Source organism: Cyprinus carpio, unplaced genomic scaffold (genome assembly GCF_018340385.1).
Source record: "Cyprinus carpio isolate SPL01 unplaced genomic scaffold, ASM1834038v1 S000006643, whole genome shotgun sequence".
NCBI lineage: Eukaryota > Metazoa > Chordata > Actinopteri > Cypriniformes > Cyprinidae > Cyprinus > Cyprinus carpio.
In genome coordinates, this window is record NW_024879270.1 from 1,307,701 (window position 1) to 1,332,047 (window position 24,347).

The following is a 24,347-nucleotide window of genomic DNA, read 5'->3' on the forward strand; positions in this document are numbered from 1 at the left end:
CCCAAAGGCGCTCTTTTTTTTTTTTTTTTTGTCTTTTTTCTCTATCACTTATTTTAGTAATCATCATAAATTATATATCATTTGAAAGCTTCATTTTTTAAATCGGACATTGCCTTACCATGGAAATGGTACTTTCAAATCTTTTAGCTGTCTTTTCCCTTAATGGGTGGATTCGAGTGTCATATTACAAAATGTATTATGGTCTTTTAGAATAACTTTTTTTTTTTATATAATCTTGACAAGATACATATCATCAGAAATGTCTGATTCTCAAGATTCAATGTTGGTGGTTATTTTTTGATAGAAGTAATACTGACAGAGAAATTTAGACATTTGTGACAGAAAAATGTTTGAAAATATTCAATGGAGTATTGATGGCACCCGGTGGCTGTTTGTGGTATAACACCTTAAATAAACTCTCACTGGAACCTCAAATTATTTTAACACTTTGAATTTGGGTTAGTTGGTGACACTTAAAGGGATAGTTCACCCAAAAATGAACATTCTGTCATTAATTGCTCACCCTCAGGTCGTTCCAAACCTGTAAGACCTTCGTTCATCTTCAGAACACAAATTAAGATATTCTTGATTCATTCCAAGAGCTCTCTGGCCCTCCATAGACAGCAAGGATCCTAACACGATCAGTGCTCAGAAACATAGCAAGGACATCGCTGAAAAAATCCATGTGACATCAGTGGTTTAACTGTAATTTAACAAAGCTACGAGAATGCTTTTTGTGCGCAAAGAAAACAAAAATAATGACTTTTTCAACAATTCGTCTCCTCCACATCAGCCTATAGCACCATTTTGGAGAGTATCCGCTGAACGTAAACAACGTATTCAGCGTAAGTCTGCGGGAGGGTCAGAGAACAGAAAAGTGCTCATGTGAGGTTGTATATCAAAGCTAAAGTTGTTTCATGTACAAAGAAAAGTATTCTCTCAGCAGCACGTGAGAGCTCACAACCTTCACATTGAAATAATTTTGCAGTAAAATACATGTTTGCAATAACACGCAAAATTACATTTTCAGACAATCATGGCACTATCACCTTTTTGTGAAATACCATGTTTTTATTTCAGCATGCCATGTTTTTGGATGTATATACCATTGCACTACCTTTGAATTCTTTGATATACTTTGTTTGAACTGAAATATGTGTTGACTGTGTGTGTACACAACCACACTATAATGATAAAAATCAACCCAGTGGTTTTTTTTTTAATCTGCTCAAATCGAGCCGATCTCAGAGCCCCTCCCACGATAGTTTGATTGACAGCAGCGTTTCTCTTAGCTCCGCCCTGAGTGACTGTCATCAGTCCACCATTGTTTCACTACCGGAGCAGATGTAGACAAGAATGACTCCTGAGTGATTGAGGTGTTCTGTTGTTGGATGTAATAATGAACATGACATCTGAGCCGCTGAAGACACAGAGGATTATGTTTGTTTTTGAAGAGAACGTTCCCCCGATCTACATAAATGTGTCTATGTTCGCGCGAATCATTCGTGATCCAGCTTCACCTACAGAAGAAGTGAGTGTAAGGTTCTTTTATGAATCTTTGCAAATCAACTTTCCTAATAATGTGCTAATTAGCAAGTTTCATGATGAATGCGGCTGAAGTAAACAATCTCTCAGAGAGCGGCTTGGAAGAGAGGGGCGGAGTCAGCAGAGCTCATTAACATTTAAAGGAACATGCTACAAAATGGCTTGCTGTGAACAGAGCTGTTTTTGACAGTGTAAAAAAGATGTTTTTTACACTACCACTGAGAAATTTTAACCAAACTATGTTTCATATCATCCGATGACCCCTTTAAGTGCCGTGCATTCATGGATGACATCATAAGTGCCATATGGATATTTTTTTTTTTTGAAAGTACTCTTGTTTTGTTTTTTTTTTTGTTTTTGGACATCATGTGGCATCATGGAAATGTCATGTTTTTTTGGATATTTTAAAATAATAATAATCAAACAACACCACCTTCTACTTTCTTTGAAGCACCTTGAAATACCATGAAAATACCATGATAAGTGAATGTTAATCATTCAATATCACCTTGTTCTGCTCTAACTTTTGCATTAATATAGTTCGTACACTTGTATACTGTGAATATCGTTGGCTTTTAGGACAAATTGCATGTCGTTTTCCTCACTTGCAAAATGCTTTAGATAAAAGCATCTGCTAAATGCGTAAACATAAAAGTATTCATATCAAAATACTATTGACATAGTACCACAGAAATACCTGTTTTTGTTGGTTTTGTTAATACTATGGATATGCCATGTTTTCTTGAACATTTATTTACCATGTTAGGACAATGCTGTTCTTTGAAGTACCCTGGAATACATTTATTATGTATATTTAGATACACACACATACAGTATATAATCATTTACGATTAATTGCATACAAAATAAAAGTTTTTCTGTGTATATTTATTATATATATACAGTACAGTCCAAAAAGTTTGGAAAAACATTACTTATCATTTAATGTTTGTTCGAAAGAACGTCTCTTCTGCTCATCAAGCCCGTGCATTTATTTGATCAAATACAGAACAAAAACAGCAATATTGTGAAATATTATTACAACTTAAAATAATAGTTTTTTTCTATTTGAATATACTTTTTAAAAAATAATTTATTCATGTGATGCAAAGCTGAATTTTCAGCATCATTACGCCAGCCTCCAGTGTCACATGTAAACCATCCAGTCTATCACATGCATCTTTAGAAATCATTCTAATATTCTGATGATTTAACATTATGATTGTCAACAGTTCTGCTCTCTAATAGATTTGATGAATAAAAGGTTAAAAAGAACCGCATTTCTTAAAAAAAAAAAAATTCTAATAATATATATTCTAATAAATATTTTCTTTACTATCACTTTTTATCAATTAACACATCCTTGCTGAATAAAAAGTATTGATTTTAGTTAAAAAAAGAAAGAAAAAAATTTACTGACCCCAACATTACTGACCATTAGTGTATATTATTATTACAAAATATTTTATATTTTAAAAACCATAGCTTTTCATTTATTTTTTTTTATTATTTTTTCTTTTTATTCATCAAATAGTATCCTAAAAAAAAAGTATCACATTTCTGAAAAAATATTAAGCAGCAAGAACTGTTTCAACTTTGATGAATAATCCATGAAACCATCCCATATTAGAATGATTTTCTAAAGGGAATCATGTGATAATGCATCTTTAAAAAAAATTCAGCTTTGCATCACAGAAATAAATGATAATTTAAAAGTAAAATAAATGTATAAAACAATTATTTTAAGTTGTAATAATATATCACAATATTACATTTTTTTCTGTATTTTTGATCAAATAAATGCAGGCTTGATGACCAGGTGAAACGTTCTTTCATAAACATTAAAAAATAGTAATGTTTTAATCTTTATATTATAAATTAATATATTTAAATACACACACGTACAGTATATAATTAGAAAATATTTACGTCTATATTTATATTCATGTAATTTATATTATAAATAAATATATTTAATATATAAACATAACATTTTCCTGAAATATATACATGCATGCGTGTGTATTTATACATGCATAATAAATATGTAACATATTATGTAAACATAAACTTTTATTTTGGATGTGTTTGACAGCACTAATTAATATGTATACTAAGAAAATGATTGCACTTTATGACAAACTGCATGTGGATTTCCTCATTTGCAATACGCTTTTTAAAAAAGCATCTACTAAATGTATGAATAAACATAGTTATATCAAAGCACTGTGTTTTGTGTCCTGATGTCCATCTGTCTTTCCCATATTTAGGCCGTTGAATAACACGGTGTGTTGGTCTGATGTTTGCAATATAAAGCAGATGGATGAAGGCAGACACCATGCAGAGGGCGAGATAAAGGCGTATATCAGAAATGGAGAATCAAGACAGAAACTAAAGACTCAGGAAGTCAGTGAGGGAAGTTTAGTGGTTTCTTGCGTCACAGACACTTTACACTGAAGCTTGTGCCGGTGCAGAGAGAAAGGTAAGGACGGGAGGCTTTTCTCTGTTCTGTGTTTCTCGTCTCAATTCTTCATTCAGGTTTGGTTTTAAAGATGCCAGATCATATACTCATATGATGTTATCGGCTCGTGAGGGGAAAAAGGCCTGGGTTTATTTGATGATGTGAGCGTAAAGCACTCGTGGCCTTCAGATCTGATCAGTCATTTCCGCAAGAGCACCAGAGAGGAACAAACTCGCTGAAAAACACAGACAAACGTGATGCAAAACCTTCAAAAGGTGTCGGAGGCATCAAAACCGTAGCAGGATTTGAATCGATCTTCTGGGTTTCTTCTGGAAAGATATGAAGAGTGTGTAGAAAGTGTGAGGGTGTGGCCTTCAACTGGTGCAAAACTCAGAAAGTAAGAAGAGGAAACGCTGTGAGGTTGGCACGCGACGTGATGGAGATGTGAAGCTCTGCTGTGTTTTTTCAGACCGTATGTCATGCTTCAGCAAAGCAAACCTTATATACATTTCTCAGGTCAACACGGTTTGTCTTATCTGCGCTACGTTTAGTTGTTGTTGTCCTGTTTTTGCGTTTCCTTCATGCATTTCTGCTGTGCTTTTTTGTGTTTCCTGTGGTTGTGAACCCAGAGCTTTATGCAGTTTCATAATTCAGGCGACTTAATGGAGTTTAATATCTCAGTTAAGTAATGACATATTAATATTGATTTTAAATCGAGTGCATTTACTTGTGGCACCAAATGACAAGAAGTTGTTTCATACCCCTATATTTTGGGTGGATGTTTGTAATTGGAAAATTCAGTGAAAATTAGTAGTAATCATTCCATAGTTTTAGGAGATAAAATGCTTCTTAGGGATATTGTAAACCCTTGGTTTTCTGAGCTTGTGAATAATTTCGATGGGTAAATATTAAATGCACACATGTTAATGGAAGAAGTGTATACTTTTCTTCACTTTATTTCTTCCTACTTTATTTTATGTATTTCTTCTCGATGCACTTCAGTGAGAAAGTCTGAAATACTTCAAAAAAAAAGTAGAAAGATGGAGAACATTCTCCTCTATGTAAGATTAAGAATATTTACTGTCTTAATGCTGTCCTGATCTACATCTTAAAGTAAGTTTATTAATTTATTTATTTTTATATTTTAATAAGTTGGTATTTTTGATATATATATATGTTATATATATATATATATATATATATATATAGTAAAATCTTTTTAAAGTGTGTACATATATTACAATATATGTAAAAAAAAATACATATATTACAATATATGTACTATATATACTGTAAAAAAAACTGATTTTTGAGTATGTTTTACAAGCAAATCCAACTTCAGTCTTTCTACTTCATTATTTTATGTTTGATTCAGTGTATTACTTGCAATTTCTTTGTGATTATTTGTGAAATTTACTAGCAATTTCTGAGTAAAAACTGTTTCACCATTTTTTTTTCAGTCTATAAATGCATATAATATAAATAATAAGTTGTGTTTTCTGAAAATTTTATAAAAATGATTGTAAGTGACTTTATGCTTGAAACGAACGAATATCTTTTGATTTAAGGTGGTTTTTCTCACTGCATTGGCTGAAAATTGTTTTTGTTTTAAGCATAAAGAAGACTTATCATGTCATTTTGCATCTCAAATAATTATGTCTTGATTTAATAATGTACTGGAAAATAAGACAAAAATACTGAGGAAGAAGTTTAATTTTTGCGGTAAGTCAGTAGTCGTCATCCAGTAAGAGTACAGAGCTTTAAAATTAATTTGGATGATCAGATCAAATCATTTAATCTTGTGAGAATTTGACCAAAAAAAGAATCTATAATTAGATATTATAGAGATGTATTACTCTACAAAGAACATTAAAGCAACTCACAAAAAAACTGTTCGACCGCCTTTATTTTTAAGAATGAACAGAATTGTGAATATTGTGACTTATATATTCTCTCTTTCTTTTTTAATAGAGATATATTTCATGTCTCTGGACATGAAGCGTCCGTTCCATCAAGCAGTGATGCAGGATGTAGCTAATGAGTGAAAGTCCGTACAGAAGACGTTCCTGCAGCGGCGCTGGATGAGAATCAGGATCATACTCATATAATACTGTCAGATATTCTACAGCAGCCATCATGTGAGGTGTGACTTCAGTGATTCACACAAACACTCCTTAGATCAGCTCACACACACACACACACACACACACACACACACACAAGGCCTGGATGTTAGAGAGGAGGTGAAGGAAAAGCAAGATGAGGAGAGGCCGGAGAAAAGGAGGCAGTCGGGACAAAGTGTTTGGATGTGACCTGCTGGAGCACCTCAACTCCACCGGACAGGACAGTGAGTTCATTCACACGCTGCAAAACTGATCTAACTTAGTATCTTTGTCTTGTTTTCTAGTATAAATATCTAAACATTCTTGAATCAATATGCATTTACATTTGCATCTTGATTCAAGAATGTTTAGATATGTAGCCCATACTCAGAAAACTTTTTATATGCGTATAAAACTCCATATAGGCAGAGGCTGATCCAACTACCCATCTTTTTTGGCAAGTAGATAATAGGTGACGTCATGAAATGTTTTTAATACGACATAAACTGTATTTAACGTGATCACAATTGAATAAAAACATTGTAAGTTAGGCCTATTCATTGTAATGATTTAATTTCCACAGTTATTCAAACAACGAATTGATCGGAGCTTTTTGAAACTCCGAATCTGTTATTTAAAATCAACCAATCCTTTTCAAAACCATAAACTGTTTCGAAAAATCACCAATTTTAAAAACTATCCACAATCACTAAACTCTCCAATTGGATTGCGTATCGTGAATCATTTGATTCAGATCGGGACTTTGAAGCGCGGATCGCGAGTCATTTGATTCAGATCGGGACTTTAGAGCGCGGATCGTGAATCATTTGATTCAGATCGGGACTTCGAAGCGCGGATCGCGAGTCATTTGATTCATCGGGGACTTTAGAGTCATCATTTGATTCAGATCGGGACTTCGAAGCGCGGATCGCGAATCATATCATTCATAACTTGACTTTAAAGCGCGGATCGCGAGTCATTTGATTCAGATCGGGCGGATTTAGAGCGCGGATCGAATTCAGAGGGCGAAGATCGCGAGTCATTTGATTCAGGGATCGCGGATCGTGAATCATTTTGAGCAGATCGGGACGAAGCGCGGATCGCAGTCATTTGATTCAGATCGGGACTTCGAAGCGCGGATCTCGAGTCATTTGATTCAGATCGGGAATCGGGACTTCAAAGCTCGTAACTCAATTCATTCGGATCCAGACCTCAAACCTCATATCGCGATTCATTTAATTCTTACCAAAACTTCAAAGCGCGGATCGCGAATCATTTGATTCAGATCGGGACTTCGGAGCGGGTTTGCTGGATGTTTTTTCTAAAACTAAATAATTCAGCAGAAACAGGGATGCATAGACCAGAGGGAGGGAGAGATGGGATCGCACTCTGTTTATACTAGAAAACACTACAAAAATATTAAGTAAGAAAAACATTTTTTGCAGTGCAGTCTGAATGTGTTGAATGTGTCTTGTGCATTCGATCTGGTCCGTATCGAACTCTTTCTTCTCTCATGTGAGCAGTTCCTCAAGTGTTGCGCAGCTGTAGTGAGTTCATCGAGAAACATGGGATCGTCGACGGGATCTACAGACTCTCTGGAGTGTCGTCCAACACACAGAAACTACGGTGTGGGAAACAGGGTTATTCATTATGACTAAAACCATAATATCTTCACATTATTTAATATTTTTCTGTCCTTATTTTACTTCAAGGCAACATTTCTCATTGCTCAACCTGAAGTACTAAAATAATAATAAATTAAAAAAAAAATTAAGTATAATATTTTATATATATATATATATATATATATTTCATTTATATATATTGTTTACTTTTTTTATATTGTTTTACTTTTTTATTTAATTATTTAAGCTAGTAACATTTCTCATTTACATTGTTTACTAAAATAATGAAAATAGCACCCTTACATTTATAAGAGTTTTATAAGAGTTTTCTTAAAATACAATTTAAAAAAAATATATTTTTATTATTTTGTTTTTTCCTATTATTTTTTATTATGGAGACACATCCATAAAATCTATGATAATTAAAAAAAATTGTGTAATGCATTAATTAAAACTAAAACCATAAAACAATGTGTTACTTGAAATAAAATAAATGATAAATCTAAAAATAAATAAATCTATTTTTTTAAACTTACACTTATTTTGTTTCAGCTTGTCGCAAAGGCAACATTTCTCATTCTCATTTAATTTAACCTAAAGTACTAAAATGACTAAAAGTGAAACTGAAATAAAAATTGATAAAAACGACATTAAAAAAACTAATCACAAAAACATGCAACAACATTAATAAAATAACTAAAATTACAACATAAAATGTAAAAGTAAATAACAGTAACTATAATAGCATTATTAATATTATTATTATAGTATATTATTACAAATATTGCACTGGAAAAACATTATGTATATAGTGTATAGTTTTGTATATTTTTCATTAACATCTATTCTTTTTTCTTTTTTATTCACATATTTCTTGATGGTTTATTATATTCTATATTCTGTAGTTTATTATGTGTGTATGCCCATAATTTATTGTTGGTTTGTTTTTATCATGGCAAATAGAGGATATCAGTGATACTAAAATAACACTTGAGGAGGACTGACTTCATGCAGCTACTAAAAATCACCAAAACACCGTGTGATTTAAGCATGTTTACAGACTTGAGGACGTGTGGACATTTCTGTGTGTGTGCAGGAGTGAGTTCGACAGTGAAGGATCTCCTGACCTCAATAAGGACCTGTATCTGCAGGACATTCACTGCGTCAGCTCTCTGTGTAAGGCGTATTTCAGAGAGCTGCCCAACCCTCTGCTCACATACGAGCTGTACGACCGCTTCGCCGTGAGTCTGCGTCTCTCCCTCGGCTTGCCACTGCATCATGTACAAATGTGTGCTTTGAAGTCTGCAAAGAATACGGTCGATGTTGATCAACATGCATTTTGCTTCCCAAATATGATGTCAATGTTTAATGATATCAGATGAGATGCACACAAACTTATTTGTGACCCTGGAGCACAAAACCAGTCATAAAGTTCAATTTTTTGAAATTGAGAGTTATGCATCATCTGAAAGCTGAATAAATAATCTCTCCATTGATGTATGGTTTGTTAGGAGGACAATATTTGTCTGAGATACAACTATTTGAAAATCTGGAATCTGAGGGAGCAAAAAAATCTAAATATTGAGAAAATCATCTTTAAAGTTGTTCAAATGAAGTTCTTAGCAATGCATATTTCTAATCAAAAATTAAGTTTTGATATATTTACGGTAGGAAACTTACAAAATATCTTCATGGAACATGATCTTAATATCCTAATGATTTTTGGCATAAAAGAAAAAACGATAATTCTGACCCATACAATGTATTGTTGTCTATTGCTACAAATATACCTGTGATACTTATGACTGCTTCTGTGCTCCAGGGTCACATTTTATTTCAGCTACTTTGCAAATGCAACTTGTCTTATTTTAATTTAATTTAATTTTTATTTTGAACAAAGCACAAGATGAAACAAAAAATACAAACACAACAAATGTGTTGCAACAACAAAGAAAAATCAGGTCCATAAGACGTTATATATTACAAAATGTCTAAAAAAAAAAAAAAAAAAAGGAGCGGGGATTATTTTTACCACCCCATATATAATTCTAAAATGTTCCAGTACGTCTTTTAATATTTTGCATCTATAGATATAGGAATAAAATAAAAAATATCCTGACAGATATAGGAATAAAATAAAAATTAACTCAAAATATTTATAAAAGCTATAATAGTGAATCATTGATGCTAAAATATGCTAAAATGCACTGGATAAAGCTTACATCTCTTGCACTGTGATCAGTGACATACAGTATATCAGCCCAGATTGTTAATATGTAGTAATTTAGTCTAGTTTAATCTGATTATCAAATCATCTGATGGCTGTGTGCACTTGTCTGATTAACAAAAGTGTCAGTTCCCAAAAGTACCGACGATTGCATTTCAGTTTTAACACTGTTAGAAAATTTCCAGGAAAATTTGTGCAAAATAATGACCCATTTCAGCAATTGGTTGTATTTTGCATTTAGAAGCTTGTCTTTGGTCTCTGCGCAGGACGCAGTGGCGATTCAGCTGGAGGACGAGCGTCTGGTGAAGATTAAAGAGGTCCTGAAGGATTTACCAGCTCTTCATCACAGGTGAACATGGCATTTTCTGTAAAACTGCAAAGACAAAAATGCTTCAAAAAGCACAATGGTGTGTTTTGTCAGTGACGCCAAACCTGGTGCAACAATCCGCATGCCAGTTTTCAGAATCAGAATTAGCTTTATTCACCAAGGAATTTGTTGTGGTTGGTGCTCTTTGGTCACTTTTGACCGAAAAATGTTCTGTTTTGAATTTTTCAAAATCACAGCTTCATCGGAATGGTACGAAACTTGGTAACCTTTATGGCGTTTGGAATTTGAACACACACAAAAAATTAGGGCATGATTTTAGCAGGCTAAGTGGTTGAGAAAAAAAAAAGTACACAGCAATGATGGGGTGAAAGTATAAAACATCAGTGCAAAACCAACACAAGCCTACACACAGAGTTATACACACACACACACACACCTATGATCTGGTGTGACTGTAACACAACACATATGTTAAAAGCAATAATTCAACTACAGTGCATTAAAAAAGTGGACTGCAAGGAAGGGGTTACACTCTAAAACATCAAGAGTGCAAAACAGACACATCCACTCACACACACACACACACGCACACACACACACACACACACACACAATTATACACACTTAAATTAACTGGTACGGCAATAACCATATAGCCAAAACGATTCAGAAATCTATAATAAGAGGTTGAAATCAGATCAAACCCAGAAGGATTAAGCTCTGATAAAACATTCCTGTTCATTTTTGTTACATTTTTATAGAATCTTAATGTTTGGTTTAACAAAACGCTTTCTATGTATTCAGGTTCGACCGTAGTAATAATAATTAAAAAACTGACGCTTCAAATCAACGCTTGCCTTGCCTTCCAAAAAGTTGTCTTTGAGAATGTCTAAATATATATCAAAATCTACAACTTCATAAAAATAAGTATTTATGTTTAAAATCAACTAGAGAATTTATGGGCCATTTATATAAAGCTTTATAGGAATCCAGTGGCTAAACTATGGAATTTCAGATGTTTTTCTTATTTTACATGTTTTTTTACTTTCATGTGTTTTTTTTACATGTTTTTTGTATTTAACATGAATCCTTATATTAACATGAAATATATCGCTTTATATTGTAAAAGTTTTTTATATATATTATTTTTTTTTTTTTTTTAATGGAGATTTTTTAAATCATAATTATTGCATAAATATTAATTAGTACCATGAAATTTTCTCAAAATACAAAAGAAATAAGAAAAAATATTGTTGAATAAAAATATATTACATTGATTTTACTGGGGGGGGAGATGAAGAGATATGCATATGTATTTACATAGTAATTGAATTACAGAACACAGGTAATAATTCCTGTGTTAGCTGTTTAAGCTGGAGATGGCATTTGTGGGGAGGACTGTAGACAAAACAAATACTTTTAAACGTGGACATGCATTAGATTTTACAGGGCTAGATTTTCAGTGCATAAAAATTAAAAAAAAAAACTTCCTAAAGCTTAAAATATATAGTGCAAAAGTCACTCTTGTGATACTTTATGGTGCTCTTTCTTGAGGTTGATGGTAGAATTTAGCGTCTAGTTGAACCGTATTCCCTTAACGCTTATGGTTTTCCAGGACTCTGGAGTATTTGATGCGTCATCTGGTCAAGATGTCCACATTTGCCTCTCAGACCAACATGCACGCCAGAAACTTGGCCATCGTCTGGGCCCCAAATCTCCTCAGGTGTGTGTGTGTGAGTGTGTGTGTGTGTGTGTGTGTAAACATCTGTTTATTTTACATTTAAACTGAATATATGCATTTGGCAAACACCTAATTTAGGGAATTTTATCAGTGGTTTAAAGTATTTGAGAATTAGTACTTCACTACTATAGTATAGTATTATTTTTGTGAATCTGTATTTTACTTGAGGTCTGTTAACTGAACACTTTTACTAAGTTACATTTACTGTTTTTTTTCATGTCATGTGACTCAAAGCTTTTCTTAGTTATATCAAATAAAAAATAGCATTTATCTGAACTAAATCTTTCTGACACAGACTTTAAACTCAAGTTATATGTTTTATAATAACTGTCATTATCTAAAAATAGTCCAAACATCACTATATTCAAATGTCAAACCACAGTGAAATCTGTGGCTAATATTCAGGTAACAGGTTTCAGTTTGACATCATCTGTTGGAGATAATCAGAACAATGAGAAAACAGTCATTCCAAAAGGTTTCTTTATAACATATTTGCATAATAAATATTAAAATCTCTACTGCCTCTTGTTTTCAAAAGTTACTTTGTAAAGCTGAGAAAGTTCTTACTTTTTTCACTTGAATGTAAATTTTTTCTCGTGCATTTTTGCACTGTACATCTGCACTGATTGACAGTTGAGCTTCAGAATCAGCTTTATTTGTTATTATTGAATAATTGCATAATTATCTGCAGATCGAAGGACATCGAGTCGACGGGTTTTAACGGCACCGCTGCGTTCATGGAGGTTCGGGTTCAGTCCATCGTGGTGGAGTTTATTCTCACTCACGTGGCTGAGCTTTTCCCTGGAAGCGGTATTTCATCTTCCTTAATAAACCCTCTGCATTTTATGTTGTTTTCATCATCCTCAGTATTGCGTGTTCCAGTTTTCTCAGTTGTAAAATGTTGATTTTATTGTTTTAATCCAGGATTGACTGTGGAGCGCCGGAAGTCCCTGCCGTCTCCCTCCATACTGTCCAGTCATGACGAGCCTTTCTTCAAGTCTTTACCGTTACAATGTACAGGAAACCTCAGTCCAGGAGACGGACCTCTGCCCATGCGACCCTACCACGCTATTATTGACGGCACTGACAAGTAAGACTGATGAGAAATATCTCTTCTGAATGACCATGATATGAAGCAGTGATGCATTTGAAACATGTTGAAACATGTTAAACTGAGTTTGAACATGGGCAATGATGTGGCCATCTAGTGGTAAGAAAGATGAACAGCACCTGTGCTTCATTCACATCTGGCTCTGCAACTGATTCTTCATAAACATTTTATTTTCTGTTATTATTTATTACCTAATTCTTAATTGATTGAATACTTTACAGTATTTAATTTTTTTATTTTATTTTACATTATTTTCTTTTTGTTTTACATTTATATTTTAATTTATTTTATTTTACTGTTTTCTTTTATTTAATTAAAATTTTATTTTATTTTTCTTTACCATATTTAATTTGAGCAATTTTAGCACGCTGCCCACAAGGTTATTGGCGCCAACATAATTATTATTATTAATCTTTATTTAACTTTATTAACCTTAACCCAACTGTAACATCACTACTATAAAGTATGTGAGATTAGGATTTGTTCATCCCTAACAGAGTTGAGAAAAGTAAGCCAATTTTTTTTAAGATAATTTAGTTAGATGGTAATGCTTTTATTTTTTTAATTATTAATTATTATTTATTTTATTTTACATTATTTACATGTTACATTTTAATTTTATTTTAATTTTATTTTTTTAATTTTAATTTTAGTTTTTTAATTTTAAAATTTTATTTAAAATATTAGGATTAGTGCTTCCCCAATAAAGTGAATTGAAAACAATAAACCAAAGGTGCCTAAAAGTTAAATAATAATAAATGCTTTCATGTAAACGCTAATAGCATCAAGACGCAATTATGAACTGTACTCTTTTTTTACATAACTCGAAAGTACCAGTGAAGTATGTACTTAAAGTGCATCATAGAAGTGTGCTTGTTGGGATGTAGCCATTGTCATCCATTATTTTATTTTATTTTATTATTTTATTTTATTCCACTGCTTCACTGATCATGCAGATTCATCAGCATTAAGCTTGACCCTCTGTGTTGTGTTCAGGAGGAAGGGCTCCCTCAAAGGAAGGAAGTGGAGATCCATCTTTAATTTGGGCGGGAGACTCCAAGATCCGCGCAAGAAGAATAAATACTGTCCTAAAGGTGCGAGGGTCTGAGTGTAAACCAAGTAACAGCTGAATTATAGAGTATTCTGGAAATGCATAATGAATTTTTGCATGACTGACGTCAACAGATGTTTGACTACAAATGTTTCCCCTCTCACATATAATTCTAATAGCTTTTGTTTCTCATTATATCTTCTAAATGCACAGATAAAGAGAAGACAGGTTTGAGACCGGCGAAGAGCATGGACTCTCTGAGCTCAGGTGCTTATTCAGTAGATGGTATGAAGAGCATTTCGTCATCTGCTCATCAAAGAATAAAGATTCATCTATATATTTCAATCTCAAAGTCATATTTCATCTGAATTTACTGCAGTAAGATATTAGATGTTGCACATTTGTTGGTGTTTAACATTACATTATTCACCCCACTGAGTACAAATATTAACAAAAATTTAAAAAACAACCAAAAAAACAAACAAAAACACCAAAAAACAATCCATACACCATTTTATTAATTGCCAAAGATTTTCAAATAATCTAAATTCATTCTACTTTTATTCTTTCTTTTCTAATCAGAGATTTTTTATTATTATTTTAAACACTGTTAGATTCATTAACCTAATTTACATGCACATAGTTTTCTATTTAAGGAACATATTATCATTATTCTCTTGAACATAATTAACATTATCCTTTTATAAAAATGTTACAAAAAAAATCTGTTTCACATAAATGCTGTTCTTTTCTTCTGTGAATCCTGAAAAATTAAATGTTTAATGGTTTTCACAAAAATATTGTGCAGCACAACTGTTTTCAACATTGATAATAATCAGAAATATTTCTTGAGCAGCAAATCATCATATTAGAATGATTTCTGAAGATCATGTGACACCCAAGACTGGAGTAATGTTGCTGAAAATACAGCTGCGCGTCACAGAAATAAATTACATTTTAACAGATATTCACACAGAAATCAGCTATTTAAAATGTTAATAATATTTCAAAATTTTTACAGTATTTTTGATCAAATAAATGCAGCCTTGGTGAGCAGAATAATAATAAATGAACCCCAGACCTTTAAATGAACACAATCTTGTGTCACTATTTTTTTATTTGTCTCTCAGATTCCAAACCTCTTTCTCCTCTGGTTGTGTCCACGGCGTCGGGCAGCTCAGAGGGCATGGCTTCTGCCGGTGGGCACATCCACAGTATACACTCTGACCAACAACACGAAAACGCGCAGATCACATCACAACATTGAGAGCAGAAACCAAGGGCACACATAAAACCCTTCAGTCTGGGGGCGGAGCTGAGGGGGTGTCACAGGGCGTGACTAGATCACCCGGAATGACCAGCAAAGCAGACCGGCGCGCCGGGATACACATATCAGGGCCATTTTCAGTGACCGTTCCACTTCATATAACGTCTGGACTGGCTCTGGGTGTCCTGCACGGCGGCTGGAATGATAAGGAACAACCCCTACAAGGAGACGAAGCAGAAAATGAGGACGTTAAGAGCATCAAGACGGAGTCCACAGATGGGAATCCACAGAGCAAAAGTGATAATGTTCAAGAAAGGGAAAGAGAAACCAATAGTTATGTGGAAAGTCAGGAGGATTGTGGGAATGATATGGCAGAGATTACAAGAAAGGAGATCAATGTGCCAGAAAAAGGAGACTCACCGTGTGGCAAAGAAACAGAAAAAGAAAATCTGAGCCAGAATCAAGAGTCTATGAAGGAAAATGTAAAAGACACACAACCACAAAATCAAGAGGAAACCACAGAAGAGGATTACATGGGTAAGAGAGAAATATTGAGATTATTATTCACTGACATGTAAATTCTGATGATCACGTGCAATTTAGTTTCAAAAAATGATTTTTTGGCAATGTTTAAAATGAAGGCAAGACACTGCAGGTGTATAGGGTAAAAAGTGTCTGTATTAGTTTTCTGAAATTCTGTGTTTAAATATGCAAAATGAGGCATTGTCTAATTAAATACTGTATGTACTGATTTGCATACATTTCCACAAGAGAAATCTGAACATTGGTTCAAAATTCTTGTTTTATTTTGTTGGCATATTAGAGGTAAAGGTTTTAAGGAGATTTGCATTTCTCTTTTTATCACTCCATAAATCAGAAAACACTGTCAACAGGCAGAATTTTGTTTTTATTTTAATTTTTTTTTTTTTTTTTACATTTTTACCACGTGTTTAGGAGTAAAAATCAACATTAATCATATATAAACAAACACCAAAAAAAAACCCATCAAAATACATAAAAAAATAAAAATCAAAAAAATCACTAATTTTAAGATGCTTCTAAATTCTACAAAAAACTAAAAAAAACTAAACAAAGATATGCATTTTCGCCATGTTTTCAGGAAAAGAATGTTATAAATATAATTGTGAATGTTATATGAACAAACCCCTCAGTAAAAGCCTTCAGAATATAGAGAGGAATAAAACCCTAAGTTTTGATGTTTGTAAGTGCTGCTGAAGTGGAGAAAAAACTCACCACCTTTAAAGATATGCATTTTTGCCTTGTTTTCGGGAATAATATGTTATAAATATCAGTGTAAATGTTATATGAACAAACCCCTCAGTAAAAGCCTTCGGAATATAGAGAAGAATAAAACTCTAAGTTTTGATGTTTGTAAGTGCTGCTGAAGTGAAGAAAAAACTCACCAAAGATATGCATTTTCGCCATGTTTTCAGGAAAAGAATGTTATAAATATAATTGTGAATGTTATATGAACAAACCCCTCAGTAAAAGCCTTAAAAAAAAAGATAACAATAAAAAAATTAATTCATTATTACCATAATTTCAGCAGAAAAATGTTGAAAAAATTTCTTTCTTTTTTTTCTTGAAAGAAGAAAAAACTTACAGTTTAATTCCTCTCTATATTCTAAAGGTTTTTACTGAGGGGTTTGTTTATATATCATTCACTTTGATTTATACTTTTAACATTTAATTCCTAAGAACATGGTGTAAATGTTGTTGTTTTTTTCTGTCTATTGACAGTATTTTCTGATTTATGGAGCGATATCATCTCTAATATCAATCAAGCAATAATTTTGAATCAATGTTCAGATTTCTGTTCTGCAAACTTATGTACAGTAATACAATTGTTCACTATTCTTAATGTAATCAAATCAAATTGGGGAAGTATGGTGAGATATGAATGAAACCTTTCTTTCAAAAAATTTGTGGGTTATTTCTTCTATATTTTTTTCTCCACACAGAAATAACACTTTATGAAAATCCAAATAACCCAAAACAATAATTAAAAAAACTGATTAGTGCAAGAATAAACAATCTTTTTGCCTGTAACGTTTTGACTTAAACCTTAAAGTAAATTTTAACTCCTCATTACATTAGCTCTTTGAAGAAAGAGTGTGGTAGAAAATGAGGGCAAATGTAAATGTGTTTCCACAGAAATGAGAGGAAACCTCCATCAGGAACCCATCAGTCCGCACTACTACGAGGACATGGAGTTTCCAGAACCGGATCTGCCACTTGATTTCCAGGAAGCTTTCGGGTTCTTGGATTCGATGGAAAGCTGTGCTGCAAACCCGGTGTGTTCATGCATGTGTGAATGAAGAAATTAATGTCTTGTGACAACTCTTCACAGAAGAGATTTTACTAATGCCTACTGCTGATTCCAATAGTACGTAGTACACACAAATATTTAGTCAATTTAAATTAATTAATTATATTACTAAAAATAAGGAAATTAAATCTTTAATTAAACATTTTAACAACATTTTTAATAAAAATATTATAATAAGTACTTGGCATACACAAATATTGGGAAAATTATTACAAATAATGTATTTAAAACCATTAAATTGTTAAATTGCACTAATTAAATTTACATTTTGAATTAAAATATTAAAAAATTTACTGTATAAATAACATTTTTTTCAACTTAACATTTTTACCATCATGATGCATTCCGGGCTTATGTGATGCTGTATTAAATGATTCTATAAGAGGTTTTCATTCAGTGTCAGTGATTAATTTGCTGAAAAGTCTTTTAAAAAATGGCTAAATGAAGTGTTTTATAAAGAAGTTTAATACTCTTAGTAGACTTTTGTTTGTTTGTATATGCTGAGCACACTTACTATGTCTGTACCTAATGTCTGTCACTATTCGTCAGGTTGAATTCTCAGTCGAGGCGCCTTTTGAGAACGAATATGAGGAAGAAGAGGATAAAAACAAGGACAATCAGGCCGTTTCCTGTCCATCGCAAAACTGCACTAATGATTGTCAAACAACTTCAGCCAAAAGCATCAGCCCATCCTTCACACACAGGCCTCTTTCTGGAAAATCACACAGCCTGCCGTTTAAGTCCCGCCCCTTCATGCCGGCCCTGTCATTATCCTCAGATGACGAATATAGCCCTGCTGATGATGATGATGAGTCTGATAAAGATTCTGAATATGAGGACATGTTTTGTCAGAGTCTCCCAGCCTGTCGGGATTATCAGGGACTGTCTTGGTTGAGTCCACAAACCACTGCTGGCTTGTCTACTAGCATCAATGTAGATCTTCACACTAGTAACCAATCAAACGCACTTCTTCCAGAGAACAATAATGATGCACAATCCATCGACCAATCAGAAGACGCAATTCCTGCAGCTTCTGCATTGACAGATAGTAGTGAACACGCTTTTGAGCCACTACTTAGTGAAGAACATCTCAGTTCAGATGCATTGAAGACAGATGAAGTGTATATGGATGAAAAGAAGAATGAAGAGAGACATTCAAAGGATGTGGAGAATGATAAACACACACTGATGTAAGTGTAAAATGGAAATTTATTTCATAATTAATTTCTCTGTAAAAGATTAAATGATAATGAAACTGCTCTTATAAAGGTTGTAAAGGTCCAAAAATAACAAAACACCATAATAATACTACTACTAATAATATATACATAGGTATAATATAGAAACTTTTAACTTAATGTAATTTAATTAAAAAAAATCTTAAGATATTATCATTAAATTAAGTTAAGTTAAACAGTTCTGACATTTTCACTATCTACTTAGTTTTGAATAAATGTACTGAATAAACGTCACATAAAAAGTTCACAGCACACAAATATTGGGTAAATGAAATTACAATAAAGTAATAAAATTAATAGTAGTAGTAATAAATTAAAATAATTTAATCATTTGATTTTTCACTTAAATTAAATTAAATTACATGTTTTTAATTATAACTATCTTAGTTTGATTCAGTATTGGATTTTATATATACAGTCAGGTCCATATATATTTGGACACTGACACAATTTTTATCATTTCGGCTCTGTATGCCACCAGAATAGAATTAAAATGAAAATCTAGATGAAATTGAAGTGCAGACTTTAAGCTTTAATTCAAGGGGTTGAACAAAATATAACATAAAATGCTTTGGAATTACAACCATTTTTATACACAGTTTCCTATTTTCAGAGTCTCAAATGTAATTGAACAAATAAAAATAATCATAAATAAAAAGTTCATTTTTTAATATTTAAATATTTTTAATATTTATTATTTATTTATTTTGTTGAGAATCAATGACTGCCTTAAAGGGTTACTCCACTGCAAAATGAAAATTTTGTCATTAATCACTTACCCCTATGTCGTTCCAAACCCGTAAAAGCTCCGTTCGTCTTCAGAACACAATTTAAGATATTTTGAATGAAAATAGGGAGGCTTGAGACTGTTCCATAGACTGCCAAATAAATAACAGTGTCAAGGTCCAGGAAAGTATGAAAGGCAAAGTCAGAATCGTCTAGAATAGGAGTATCCCTTTAAGTCTGGAATAATAAATTAAATAATTATTAATTAAATATATATCACACAAAAATAGCATACACAAATATTGTGTCAATTCTGATTAATTTAATTATCAATCATTTATTATTTTTATTATTTATTATTATTATTATAGACATTTTTGAATCATTTTATTAACAGACTGAAAATCTTCACAGTATTGATAAAAATTTCTTTTATCATGCATTTATGGTTGTTTTTGTAGCTTGATGGCTGTCGTGGTATGCTTTCTTTTTATGGAAAACATAAACCTGAGAAAACTAATTGTCTGCTAGCTTACATTTGTGTTTCAAGGCAAAAAGAGAATAATATGGGTTTGTAACAACACAAACCGTCTAGTGTTTGTGTAATATTTGACTTTTGTATGTGTACAGTGGAGAAGATAATCCAGAGAGTGAAGCCAGTGAAGAAGACACTTATTTTGGACCGGACTCGAGTCCTTCTTCACCAGAACCCGACCAAACCGAGACCGACAGCACCAGCATTCCTGAACCCATCCCAGAACTGTCTCCAGCCGAAGATGCTCAGCAGGTGCTGGATGCTGACGGTTACCATGGTAACAGTGAGGTTACAATCAGCGCTGAGATCACGGATGCAGACCAACCACCAGAGGAACACACACAGATTATCAACGAAACAAAGACTGAACAGGTTCAAACAGTAGAGGATGAGAAGAGTGAAGAAACTATGAAAGTTGTCAGGAATATGGAGGAAAATGAAGGAGAAGAGTGTAACAAAACAGATACAGGTGAAGGAAAGTGTGACGATGTTGAGGAAGATGCAAAAGCTGGATCTGTAGAGGAATGTAGTGATGGGAATGAAGAACAAAAACAAGTGAACACGACCGAAAGAAAAGAAGATTTCGGTGAAAATAGTGGAGACACCTAAAGAAGAAGCCAAAAGACAAGATTCAAGAAACAAAGCTGAAAGAGAAGAAGATCTAGAGGAAAATGGTGAAGATTGTAAAGAAAATGCAAAAGATGGACCTAAAGAAGAAGAGATGAAGAACATGCAAAAAAAAAAGTGAAAAATTTAAAAAAGAAATAAAAAAAATCAAAAGAAGAAGAACAAGACAAAAACGAAGCTGAAAGACAAGAATATTTAGCAGAAAATAATAGAGAATGTGAGGAACATGCAAATGATGGACCTAAAGAAGGAAACAAAGCTGAAAGACAAGAAGATTTAGAGGAAAATAGTGAAGATTGTAAAGAAAATCCAGAAGATGGACCTAAAGAAGATGCCAAAAGACTAGATCCAGAGAAAAACAGTGGAGAATGTGAAGAAGGAGATGAAGAACACGCAAAAGAAGAAGAACAAGAAGCTAAAAGACAAGAAGATTTAGAGGGAAATAGTGGAGAATCTGAGAGGGTAGATGAGGAACATACAAAAGAAGGAGAACAAGACAAAAACGAAGCTGAAAGAAAAGAAGATTTAGAGGAAAATAGTGGAGATTGTGAAGAAAATGCAAAAGATGGATCAAAAGAAGAAGCCAAACAAGATTTAGAGAAAAACGGTGGAGAATTTGAAGATATACACGAAGAACATGCAAAAGAAGGAGAACAAGATTTAAAAGAAAATAGTGAAGAATCTGAGAATGTAGATGAGGAACATACAAAAGAAGGAGAGCAAGAAGCTAAAAGACAAGAAGATTTAGAGGGAAATACTGGAGAATCTGAGAGGGTAGATGAGGAACATACAAAAGAAGGAGAACAAGACAAAAACGAAGCTGAAAGAAAAGAAGATTTAGAGGAAAATAGAGAAAATTGTGAAGAAAATGCAAAAGATGGATCAAAAGAAGAAGCCAAACAAGATTTAGAGAAAAACGGTGGAGAATTTGAAGATATACACGAAGAACATGCAAAAGAAGGAGAACAAGATTTAAAAGAATATAGTGAAGAATCTGAGAATGTAGATGAGGAACATACAAAAGAAGGAGAACAAGACAAAAACGAAGCTGAAAGAAAAGAAGATTTAGAGAAAAACAGTGGAGAATGTGAAGAAATAGACGACAAAAACAAAGCTGAAAGACATGAAGATTTAGAGGAAAGCAGTGAAGGAAACTCTGAGGAGGACGAGAACATAAAAACAGAAAGTTCTGTTGAGGGAGATCTTTCTCCTGAAGGTGGAGATGATCTGGAGAAGTCCACATCTGTGCAGCGACCAGACGAGATTCAACACGAACAAACAGAAAGCAAAGAGTCGGAAGAGGAGACATCCGATCAGATCTCCAAAGCGCCTCGCAAACGCTCTCCACGCAAAGCTGCGAATGCGAAAGCGGTTCCCGCCGTCCCTCCCAAACCTCAGACCTCCAAACTCACAGCGTTCACGTTCAGAAAACAGCTCCAGCACAGACAACACGATGATAAAGGAGCGCAAACCCATCAGGAACTCGCAGCGGAAACTGAAACGACGCACAGAGACGAGGACGAAAGCGCAGAGACCGGGACGAAGCTGGACTCCGAGGGTCCCGGAGAGAGACGAGGGACGTGGGACGGTGGAGCGGATCACAGGAGAGACAGGAACAGCGGCATCAGCATGTGCTTCGATGAAGCTGTGGCTCGAGCCACGGAGAAGAGGAGCCGAGAGAGAGAGAGCACAGAGAGACTGTCCGGAGCGCAGTGGGACAGAGAGAGCTGGAAAGACGGGAAAACTGACTGACGTGAGAGCAAACGTGCAAAGTAAAGGGTTCACATTTTTCTTTCAATAACTCATTTTCACATGATATATAGGCCTACACTACCGGTCAAAAGTTTGGGATCAGAACGATTTTTTATGTTTTTTACAGGAGTGTCTTCTGCTCAGCAATTCTGCATTTATTTGATCAAAAACACAGGGAAAAGTTTAATACTGTGAAATATTATGTAAAATAAAAATTTTCTGTTTTAATATATATTAAACTGTAATTTATTTCTGTGATGCGCAGCTGTATTTTCAGCATCATTACTCCAGTCTTCAGTGTCACATGATCTTCAGAAATCATAATAATATGCTGATTTATTATCAGTGCTGAAAAGCTGCTTAATATTTTTTTTGGAACCTGTCATACTTTTTTTCAGGATTCTTTGATGAATAAAAAGTTAAAAAGAAGAGCATTTATTTAAAATATAAATCTTTTCTAACAATATACACTACTGTTCAAAAGTTTGGGGTCAGTACATTTTTATTCTTTGTTTTTTTTTTTGAAAGAAATTAAAAGATTTTTATATTGTTAGAAAAGATTTATATTTTAAATAAATGCTCAGCAAAACTGTTGATAATTCTAATAATAAATCAGCATATTAGATTTTATTCATCAAAGCTCAGTTACCAAAAAAATATATTTGTCAGCAAAACTGTTGATAATTCTAATAAAAAATCAGCATATCAGAATGATTTCTGAAAGATCATGTGACACTTTATACTGGAGTAATGATGCTGATGGAAATTCAGCTTTGCATCACAGAAATAAATTATATTTTAAAGGATATTAAAATAGAAACCATTATTATTTTAATAACATTTTGCAAGAATACTGTTTTTTTCAGTATTTTTGATCAAATAAATGCAGCCTCGATGAGCTTAAGAGACTTCTTTAAAAAACATTTTAAAGTCTCACTGATCCCCAAACGTTTGAACGGCGTTGTGTGTGTATATATATATATATATATATAAATATATATATATATATATATATATATATATATATATGGTTATATATATATGGAAGTGGTTGTCTAGTGGAGAAGTCATTTCAAAAAAAAAAATATTTTTATCATTTATATCTTAATAAATACAAAATAAAATGGTTGTTTACAGATCAGCCAGTCTATAAATATAAACTAGTTTTTAAACAAACACATTCATTTTCAGACTAATTTACTGCTTTAATGATGTGTTGCATTGCATATCCTAATGCATTCAGAAACTCAGGAACAAATGCATAAGAAGCCAAACACATCTGCTTAATTAAGACAATCTGTATATGATGTTTTATGTATTTTAATCTCTGTATACATTCAGAACATTAAATGCATTTCATTTTAATAAATTACTATTTTCATTATAAATATCTCTGTGTGTATATGCTGTTCGCTTTTGCTGTTTTCACTTCATTAAAACTCTGTAATGGATTGTCCAACTACATTATGTTCATTATTACATAAACGATTAGATAATTTAATATAGAAAAAATAAACCACATAAAAAAAAGTGATGGAGGTCTTGGGGTGGTTGACTTTATTCAACCATATTATAAAAGGAAGCCTGCAAAACTACCCACTAAATAAGCAGAATAACTACTTTACCAATATAATTTATTTTGAATAATCAAAATATTATTA

The 24,347-nt window shown here is 32.9% G+C and overlaps 1 protein-coding gene across 1 annotated transcript; it reads left to right on the top strand.

Moving 5' to 3' along the window:
* Positions 1-3,981: 3,981 nt before the first annotated feature.
* Positions 3,982-22,844, top strand: LOC109063592 (titin homolog). The gene is given in 17 exon segments (XM_042755149.1): positions 3,982-4,027; positions 5,978-6,353; positions 7,632-7,734; positions 8,830-8,974; positions 10,227-10,309; positions 11,904-12,011; positions 12,721-12,839; positions 12,954-13,119; positions 14,137-14,234; positions 14,405-14,476; positions 15,322-15,416; positions 15,419-15,995; positions 17,634-17,773; positions 18,358-18,998; positions 20,403-20,902; positions 21,017-21,045; positions 21,088-22,844. Coding segments are annotated over 16 exon segments (4,563 nt in total). The 5' UTR covers positions 3,982-4,027; positions 5,978-6,265; the 3' UTR covers positions 22,687-22,844.
* The last annotated feature ends 1,503 nt before the right edge of the window (positions 22,845-24,347 follow it).